Source organism: Drosophila elegans, unplaced genomic scaffold (genome assembly GCF_018152505.1).
Source record: "Drosophila elegans isolate 14027-0461.03 unplaced genomic scaffold, ASM1815250v1 contig_476, whole genome shotgun sequence".
NCBI classification, from domain to species: Eukaryota; Metazoa; Arthropoda; class Insecta; order Diptera; family Drosophilidae; genus Drosophila; species Drosophila elegans.
Genome location: NW_024545863.1, coordinates 6,672,986 through 6,682,973, shown reverse-complemented (window position 1 = coordinate 6,682,973; position 9,988 = coordinate 6,672,986). Strand labels below are relative to the sequence as shown.

Here is a 9,988-nt window from a genome sequence, read left to right as displayed (position 1 = left end):
CTTGCTAAGGCCTATGCCAAATCGATCGATCGTGGGGTAGTTGGAGCTTTAAGTTGAGCTTTTTCGATACTGGCAATGCCTCGGCCTTAGCTTTCGCTCTTTTGCAGATTTACAGAGTGCTTATAACAGAGCCGCCGAACATTTAACGGTTCCAGATCGACGCCGACGGTTGAGATACAAACTATCAACGCAGGTTTTTATTTATTTCCAATCTATCGATCGGCGCAACGCAAAGTGGAGCAACAAAATCGGAAATCTTGGGAAATCGTTAGATATCGTTTACAAACCTCCTCGCAATGAGTGGCGTGCTGCGTCGCGGTTCCCTGAATTTCGACTGTGTGGGCGGGCCGCGCGACAAGGGCAGGGGCAGCCTGGAGGCGAACCTGTATGGCGGATATCGCGAGACAAGGCCCGGCCCGAAGACCCCGGAAATCAGTGTCATAGCATTGGACTTCCGTCGCTACTCCGAGGACCTGAAGAAGCCCAAGGCGGAGCAGGGTTCCGCGGACAGGGACCCGCCGCCGAGCCGGGACCTCAGCCAGGATGCAGACAGCGACGTGATATCCACCTTCCTGGGCCACTACACTCGCTGGAGCTTCCTGTGGACCCTGCTCCTCTGCCTGTTCCAGCTGCCCACCACTTTTCACCTGTTCATGTTTGTCTTCCAGGTGAGTTTCGGTTTTATGGCTGCGCAAATATTTGCCAAGTTGATTGCGTCGACGAAAACACCAAAACCAAATATTTTGGTAGGTAAGCCCCTCACCACCCTCAACAAAACTGCCCCGGATGTAGGCCAGTTGGGGTTTAGACCGGAAGAAAACATTGTGCAATTGATTGATTGATTTATAGCTGTAAAGTTTGTGAGTGATTTGCACTAATAATAGGCAGCTAATTGGTTGTGTATCTCTTGGATGCAAGTGTTGACAATGAAGTAATTGCCGGGTGAAAAGCGAAACAGCGTCTAAAATTACAAAACGTTATCAGAAAATGAGTTTGCGTTAAATGAGTAACGTTGAATCAAAGCCAAGCAACATATAAATGGTAAACAACGACAATAACTATTGATAACACTCTGGAGAGCCACCACTTGAGTTGGCTGGCCGACCATCAAAGCCACACACGCTTGCCAATTTCGGCCACACATTTTCAGGCCCACTTGACTTAACCTTTTCGCCAGTGAATTGTTTGAAATGCCTCTCGAAAGCGATTCGCGACCTTCGGGCACCTTTGACCAACTTTCGGGGAGGCTGTCACAGCCACTTGGAGCCATTTATCGGTGGACAGGTTGCGTGTGCATCATTTTTCAACGGTTCGATGCTACTATAATGACAATCAGGGTAATCCAGGTAATCAATGCCTAGCGTGCTAGTGTCCCACACAACAAAAAGTAACCCCAGATCGAAGGGAGCTGCGCAAAAACCACATGCGACCTTGACACACACGATCGGTGGATCGGTAGATCGGTGGTTAATAGTACTTTGCAAGAACCAATGGAAATTGCAATAGTCATTCAAGAACCCAAGAAGTTCGACTACAGCACAGTTATTTTGCAGAGGTTAATTATACCAATTTAGAGCCCATGAATTGGGGAACAAGTATAGAGATTGGTTAACCTTAGAAACCGTGTGTGATGCAAGAGGGAGGAAGTGTTTGATCAGTTGTTTTAGAAAATACTCTGAAGTTTGACCACAGTGCTTATAAAATTAAAATAATTGTTTTGGTGCCTAAGAATATCTTAGCAGAAGCTAGAACCAAAAACATACATACAAGTTTTCGAACGCAATTTAAAAAAAATTTTAAAGTTAATTAAGAAATAAAATAATTAGCTTAAAATTAAAAAATCTAAGCACTTCAATCTACCAGACGCCACCGGATTTTTATCAATGCAAACTAAAATAAGTATTTTTAATAATTTATAGGGAATTAATTGAAAAGTAGGGAAATATACAATAACTAAGCACTTCTGATAACCTTTAATGCATAAGAGTAAGAGTTGGTCTACTTTGATTTGATTGCTTCTGTGCTATTTCCTTGATAAGCATAATGTTATCTTGGGAAGACAAACACTAACCAATAGTTAGAAAATGTAATCTTGGCAAGTCATCGTTTTATTTACATGAACCAATCAAATATAGACAGTCGTAGATAAGATTGCGAGGCCGCACTAAAGAAAGTTCGGTTCTATAAGAGTTATATTTATGTTGACGGGATAGACCAAATGAAGTTGACGTGTCGAAAAGTGTGCATCAACCTTGTGGGAGGAGTTGGTCAAGGCACTCCCCGAAAAAGGTCGTCGGTCCACAGTTATAAAGTCATCAAGTGGTTCTTTAATGACTCAGTTAGTCGGGTGTGAAGACGAAGTTAACAAGCAATTTGGCTATCGTAACATCGCGGTTGGTGTTGGACATTATCTCAGGGCCCCCACAGAAATCTGAAATAACGCCGCGCCTGCATAAAAACCTGAGACCCGGCATTCGAGACTCTCAGGCATACGCACTCTCAGCTCACGACACCTCAGAGCAATACCCCGGCCAGCCAAAAACTTGCATCTGAAACCCATTTGAAATTCATAAGATACATTTTCGAAAGCCAACATTCTAAATCAGTTCACTTGCATTGCAAGGCGCAAGTGGTTGCAATTTGAGGCGGTTTCAAAATGGAGCTAACTGATGCTGGACCAGGCGAGGCCTCGCCCATGCTGGAGTCCAGTGATATCGAGGAGCTGGACCAGTTGCACACCAAGCTGCTGGAGCGACTCCTGGGCTGCTTGAGTCCCTGGCAGGGTCTCTGGTGCGCCCTGCTCTCCATCTTCCAAGCCATCTGCACCTTCCACATATTCGTCTACGTGTTCCAGGTGAGTCGGGTTGATTGCTCGGCCTCAAGCCACCCACAATAGCCATCGTTGCGCTCCATCGCCTGCCACATGTGCACCATGGCGCCGCCACTGCCAACTCATGCTGGCCAATGCTGAGGCATCAAGACAGCGACAGCGACAACGCCAACTACACCACAACAACACAATTGACAAGGTTCTGTTTGCCAACCTATAAAGTACCTCCCCCAATGTCAGCTATCAGCGGGCAGCACTCGTGATAACGTGAATTCGAGTGACTCGGATGGCAGGTGTGTGTGTGGCTCAAACCTGTTGCCCCTGTTCGCGCTCCCCATTTATTTGTGAGCTGTGCAGCTACCTACTAATCCGCAAAAGATACAGTTTCATTGAGCGAATTTGGGAGCGGAATACAGATACATTTAACTGCCTCCCGATTAATGTGTTTATTGAACTGCCTGTACTACAAAGATTGATGTGGGGGAGAAAACATGAAGGCCTTAATTTACGTTTTATAAAAATTCAGTCATTGCTTAGATGTCTCAATATATTACCCATTAATAATATTATTTTTTATCAGCTAACTTGTTATTATTACTAATACGGTTAATAAGAGGCCTAGTATAACTCTTAAATGTTTATAATTGTTTATTTCTTTGTTTCAAGTTTAAATTCGAATTTCAAAGTGGTTGCTCACTTCATTTTATAACATGTTTTAAAACCGCAAAAACGTTATACTTGATGTTATTTTTGTAATTAGCTACTTCTACTCATGAGACTAAAATGCGCCTTGCACTCTTCCACTTTAATTGTTCCACTTTCGGCATTAATTATTGACACACAATATTTACCGGCAAATTTGAATTGGCTTAAGCCGAAACGAGTTTGCTATCTGCCCACCCTTCACCCCAAAAGTCGTTGATTTGTTTAAACTAATTTAATGCCATATATCTGACAAAGTCTTTGTGTTGGATTACCTTATCTTAATTGGTCATGTTCGCAAATTGCACGCTTTGTGTTATTTATTAGAAGACGACAGTTTTGTGGATTATGCTCTGTGGTCGGACACCATGCCAACACGATTTCCCATCGAGCTGGCAAGACTTTTCAATTAGTTTCCACTCCCAACTGATCCATATCAGGTGGTGCCGTTGGTGTCGGTGGTTTGCCCCGACTTTGAGTCAGCCCAAGGTTGTCTTCGAATGGTTACTCTCTGCCATTGGCCAAGATTGACCGCTAACTGTCTAAATATATTAATTAAACAATAATAATAAAATGCATAGAAATACCTTTGTGAGCCACACTCAGCCTGGCACACTGGTCTCCATTCAATCGGCTAGATAAACCAAATCGGATTGGAACTCAGATTTGAAATGGCAATTTAAATACTTTCTTACCTAGGGTCAGTAGATGACCCTGTAACGATTAACTTAACGATCACCTGAACCACTTAAGTATTCCACTATATTTAACAGTCCGGTTCAATCTTAACAGAAAATCTCCTAGAAGGCTAGATAGAAATATTTTTAGACAAGCCTTTTTCCCATTTAATTGTATAAAATTAATTTAACTACAAGGAGATCTTCACATTGAATTTGTTTAAAATTGTATTTAAAAAGCCATGACAAGTCCAAGATGTAGGAGATGTTAATGTACAATAAGAAACCCAATATAATAACATCTACGAGCTTGTGTTTTTTTTAGGAAACAGAAAATTCCGGATTAAGTTTAAACTTTATTCAGAAGCAATAGTTTGAAAAAGTGATTGACCGGTAAATGCCCTCTTTGGGAATCCCAAATCATTTCAGTATGTTGTTACATTTAAATTCAAAATTTATGAGCAAGATCTTTTAACGGATAAGATAGATTTTATTTTTTAAGGAACCAGGAAATTATTCCCATGACTGCTTAACATTCTAGGTATAAGTTAATAACTCAGCATTCCATTTCTAAGCAATTGAATGCAAATTTTATTGATCTTCAGCAAACTAGTCAATTACGGATATGCCAGTATTTTTGTTAAAAACAATAGTTCATGTATTGTCGCTAATCGTGCTGTTAGTTGAATATCTAAATTGACATTTCTATTATGCTGAAAAAAAGAAGCTAGGGTGCTTGACCTGCTAAATATTCTACATGGTGGTGATCACTAAAGGGCAATAAAATGCCTTAAAAGTACCTATCTAAAGATTAGGAATAATTTACGCCTTAACCAGTGTGCCTATCATTAGAAAAAGCGCAATGTCAGGTGCAGCTCGTGCATATCTGCAAACCAAGACCTGCCCACGTTAAGCCACAAAATCATATTGTTGCCGAGAGTCTGTTTCGCTATGCAAATGCCTGAAACGTGACATGTAACCGACTGGCAAGAGAACAACTGCCACGGCTGTCACAAATGACATCAGAGCCTGCCACGCGATCAACGGTCGCCTTTTTGTCGACTTTTGGCCATAAACCAGGGGAAAGGCTGGGGGAAAACCTCACCCAAAACGTAACCAGACATGCTCGCCTTTTACCGCCGCTCTCACTCACCATTAATTATTGAAAATGTTTCGCTTTCTTGTTACACTTCAACTTGAACTTGAAACCATTTCCTCGCAGCGCATACTAAATGTTTAATTGAGGCACGTTCAATGTCGGCCGAGGCTATCAACCTGTTGTGGGTTGTATGCAGTTGTTTATGGGGCGGGGTATCGGAGTGGTCGGTGGTGAACAACACCCCGCGATTGATAAGCCGCTCTCATTGATTCGATCATCAATCTGATGTTCGTTTTGTAACAACACTCAGTAATTTCAGCCGTGTTAACCTGTCACGAAACATTCGCAATCGAAACCCAAATGACAAATGGGGCTGCTGTAAACAAACTAACTACGAACCAACAGCAATCAACACGCGGAAGAAATTTAAACGGCTTACTACCGATTTTAAATTTGTGCGGTAAATGGCTTCCAATCTGCCTGATCTCCGGTTCGATTTATAGCTTCGCACTTAAACTTTGATTGGCTGTGGTGGAAGTATGGAAGAAGTAAATGTCTCATGTAGTGCACGTAATTGCAAACGTGAATCGAATGTCAAAGCAAGCCAAATTGTAGAATTACTATCAGAAGTTTTTACCAAAATTCTAGAAAAAGTTTATTTCTTCAGAACTCAATAATTTATATGCAAAGTTATTTATGAGCTTATGATAATCAACCTTTATAGAGTTGGCATAATGATTTTGTGGTTCTTGTATGCTCAATTTAATAGACACATAAAAGTTGTCAAGTTTCATATTTGTTTATTAAAATTTGCAATCAGCAAGTTTATTAAAAAAAAGTTGTTGTGATAAATTTAAGGTCCTATCAGCAATTAAAAGCACACATAGAAAAACTAAATTAGGCAAATACAGATATGTATTTTACGAATCGGTGTCCGGCCGATTGCTGCAATAATTTTGGAGTCCTAAAAAACCGAAACATATGTGTTGATAGTATATTGAAACTAGGATAAGTATATTTTAATGGTAATTGCTATCTCTAATTGCTTTTAAGGATTAACTTTTGATTTCCTGAGAAATCCCACATATTTTACGTTTTGTAGATTGCCCCAAAAGAGTTTTGGTGTGCCCGGCCGGACAACCTCCTGCAGATGAGCGTTTCTGAATGGCGAAACATGAGTCAGTCCTCCAATGGATGCCTGCTTCTCGACATGGACTATTCCCAAGTGATCTACGAGAATAACCAGCTGATCAACTGGCCGGCGAATGCCACGGAGTTGGGCTACCGACAATGCCGCCACTTCGAGTTCTCCGACGAGGAAGGAACGGCCAAGACTTTGGTGCAGGAGTTCGAGCTGGTTTGCGGCAGGGACATCCTCAGCCTGGTGGAAACTTGCTTCCTGGTGGGAGCTGCTGCGGGAGCGGTACTAAGCGGATGGATATCAGACCGCTTCGGCAGAAGGCACACGCTTATGGCATTCGTCACTATCCAGAGCGTTTTCGGTGAGTAAATGGGAAATACAATAATTACCAAAGGCTATATGGACGGCTTTAGACATTTTTAAGTCATTTTTTCCTAATTCTCTGTTAAATTCATTATTCCTTAAATAAATTAATTTTTTAGTATCCAAGAACGCATTTATTTTGTGTAAATTTGAGTTTATATACCCTTGCAGCTTTTGCAAAGATTAAATATTTCTTTTGACAATAATATTCCGGTTTTTATGTCTATATGTTAAACAATAGTGAAGTTGCCAGATTTTAATAAAATAAAGACCAGAGTGAATAAAATTATATAATATAATAGTATAAATATTTTATAGAGTATAAAATATTTTATAGAGTATATCTACTTAATAATGACTTAATTTAATTTTATTCTCAATGATCTAAAGTTTGATCCCATTTTGCCTGTGTAGATTATACAGGGAAAATTGCAACTGTCCGAACAAAGAGTTCCTTTGACCATGGCAATTTGAGTGGGAATCCATTTTCTAATTGTCATTTATATGCAGCTTTGTCCGTGAATCGTTGGGCTAACAGCTGCATTTGCATTTGTCCTGCTCCCTGGTCCGGGTGGTTGGGATTTTAATTGACTTTACACTCTTATTTACGTGCCCGACCTTGCCACTGACATTCCGCCACATTCTGCAACCCCGGCCCAAACCCTTTTGGCCGCCACCTGCATTCTCTGCTCTCCGTTACAGGTGGAATTTTGGCCTTCTCAACATCGGTGGCCATGTTCATGTCGCTACGTGTTATAATTGGATTCGCATCAATGACCGTGACTGTTGTGAGCTTCGTGCTGGTGGTGGAGCTGGTCTCCGGCAAGTGGCGCACCGTAATCGGCATTCTCAACATTCTGCCCGTGGCCATCTCCTATGTCCTCTCCGCCGGACTGGCTTACCTCATCCGCGACTGGCGTCACCTGCAGCTGGCCATCTCCTGGCCATGGCTAATCATGCTCAGCATTTGGTAAGTTGGGCTGCGCGCTAAGTCCTGCAGAAGGCTCTGCAACTATGAGGCGTTTAATTGGTAATTGAAAAACCAACTGGAGGGAAATCGAGGTCTCTTCATGCATTTTGCTTTCAGCTCTGATTTCATAAATGCCCTAATGATATTTTACTTAATTAATTAAATTATTATGCATGGATAAACACTTTAAATTCAATTTAAAATGTACTTTTTTACACTTCCTTTAATTTTTTCAATTAAAGATTTGTGTTAAAGTATTTTATAATTGATGTTAACTCATCACTTTAACTTGTTGCATTTGCAAACGAAAAAAATAATATTGTATAATTTATTTAAGTTTATTATATTCGTGAAAAATTGTGTCTTTAGCATGCAATAACTGCCAAAATTGCAGCTAAAATATATTATGGTAACATTTTTATATGGCAAATTAACTAAAATGATTACTCTTTAAAACCAGTCTGGGCTTAAAAATCAAACCCTATTTCTAAAAGTTACTTCGATTTGTTATTGGTTGGCCCTTTGCCGAGAGCATTTCAACTTCAAAGCGTTTACATTTTTAGCAGGCAGTCAACTAAATGAATTGACAACAGAAAACCGAGCACAACACAATGCTTGGGATCAATTAGATTCCGGCAGGGACAAAGAAACCCCTGTCCAGGAAATTCCTCAGTGTTTATCCTTGGGTGCCAAGCCACATTAGCTGACCGCTCTCGAAATCAAATGAAAAAATTCCTAACAGCCAATAAATACTGGGGCATGGCATTGATTCTCACCGCCCTTTCCATCTGTTTTAGGTACTGGCTGCCGGAGTCGCCCCGCTGGCTTTTGGCCCAGGGCCGGTTGGATGAGTTGTGTGAGCTAATTGAGCGAGCGGCCCAAATGAACGGCACCAGCGGCAGCCTGCCCAGAAACTATCGCAAGACCCTCGAGGCGGCGGTTCCACGGGCGGTCGAATCGCCACCAGAGGGAACTGGCGATGAGGTGAAGGCAGTTGAAGCGGATCCGCCAGATCCGGACTCCAGTGGTCATGTAAATCCCTTGCTGGTGGTGTTCAGCGCCAAGTATTGGCGCACCACCTGCCTCACCCTGATCATCTGGCTCACCCTGATCATCATCTACTTCGGACTCACTCTGCACCTCAGCAATTTGGGCGGAAACATCTACATCAACAGTGCCGTGGCTGGAGCCGTGGAGGCCGTGTCCATCTGCATCAGCATCCTGGTGGTCCTGAAGGTCGGAATTCGGCGGAGTTTAATTGGTTACATGCTGCTGCCGGGGCTCTGTTGTCTGGCCACAAACCTGGTGCCGAATCAGACGGGTGTGATTGCCTTGGCTACCATAGGTAAGTTATATTCTTTCTTTGAAGCTTTTTCTCTAATATGTACTAACCTCCTCCAGCCAAGTGCCTTATTGGTGCCAACAACGCCATCATTCCCACCTACACTGCGATGCAGTATCCCACTATCGTTCGAAACTTTGGCGTTGGCATGGGCAACCTCGCATCGGGTATTGCCCTAATCCTTGTGCCCTTTCTCTGGCAACTGGTGGGTCCTCAAAACGTTTTCCTCCATTATCTTAATTTTACAAATCTGTATCTGTATATTTCAAAAGGAGCACATTGATCCCCTGCTGCCCTTAAATGTTATGGGAGTTTGCGGCCTGATTGGCGCCATTGCCATTAGTCTTATGAAGGATGTGCAATAACCCAGAGCTTGAATTGGAATTTTTTAGAGGAACTGGAGCTGACTTTCCGTTTTGACATGCCTAACTGTGATATATATTGGACCTTTGGGGGGACATTACGCACCCACACTAAATCGTTTTTCTCATTCTAGCATAACCTATGATTTTATTTTATTTATGCTTTCAATGCACTAAAAACGCAGTATTTTTATGATTTGCAAAATGAATGAGTTCTTAATTTGGGTTGAATTTTATTAAAACTATGTTTTGAATGGATTTAATTAATGTTTACCAAAAAATTAAAAAGTTCCTATAAAAAAGAATGGTTGGGAACCTTGCTAACATTCCATAAGTCAGCTTACTCAATACACTTACCATTACGCATACGCTATGTTGGATAGACTTTTGAATTTCAAAATTAAACTTAAAGCTTGAGTTAAAGCGTTGCCAGCCAAACACATTTTTGAGCAGACCGTTAAAGGCGGTAAAAGTAATTTAAAACTAAATCACGTTCCCGGAG

The 9,988-nt window shown here is 41.6% G+C and overlaps 1 protein-coding gene across 2 annotated transcripts; it reads left to right on the top strand.

Annotated features, from left to right (window-relative positions):
• The first annotated feature begins 155 nt into the window (after nucleotides 1-155).
• LOC108140608 (organic cation transporter protein) lies at nucleotides 156-9,691 on the top strand. Of its 2 annotated transcripts, XM_017263520.2 has the most exons (7): nucleotides 156-668; nucleotides 2,663-2,854; nucleotides 6,411-6,810; nucleotides 7,515-7,782; nucleotides 8,580-9,127; nucleotides 9,184-9,329; nucleotides 9,397-9,691. In XM_017263520.2, exons 1-7 carry the CDS (start codon nucleotides 297-299, stop codon nucleotides 9,487-9,489), a joined length of 2,019 nt encoding a protein of 672 aa, XP_017119009.1. In that variant the 5' UTR covers nucleotides 156-296; the 3' UTR covers nucleotides 9,490-9,691. The 2 variants fall into 2 exon arrangements, with proteins under 2 accessions (XP_017119009.1, XP_017119008.1); XM_017263519.2 differs by lacking the exon at nucleotides 2,663-2,854 and having other exon boundaries at nucleotides 157-668.
• The last annotated feature ends 297 nt before the right edge of the window (nucleotides 9,692-9,988 follow it).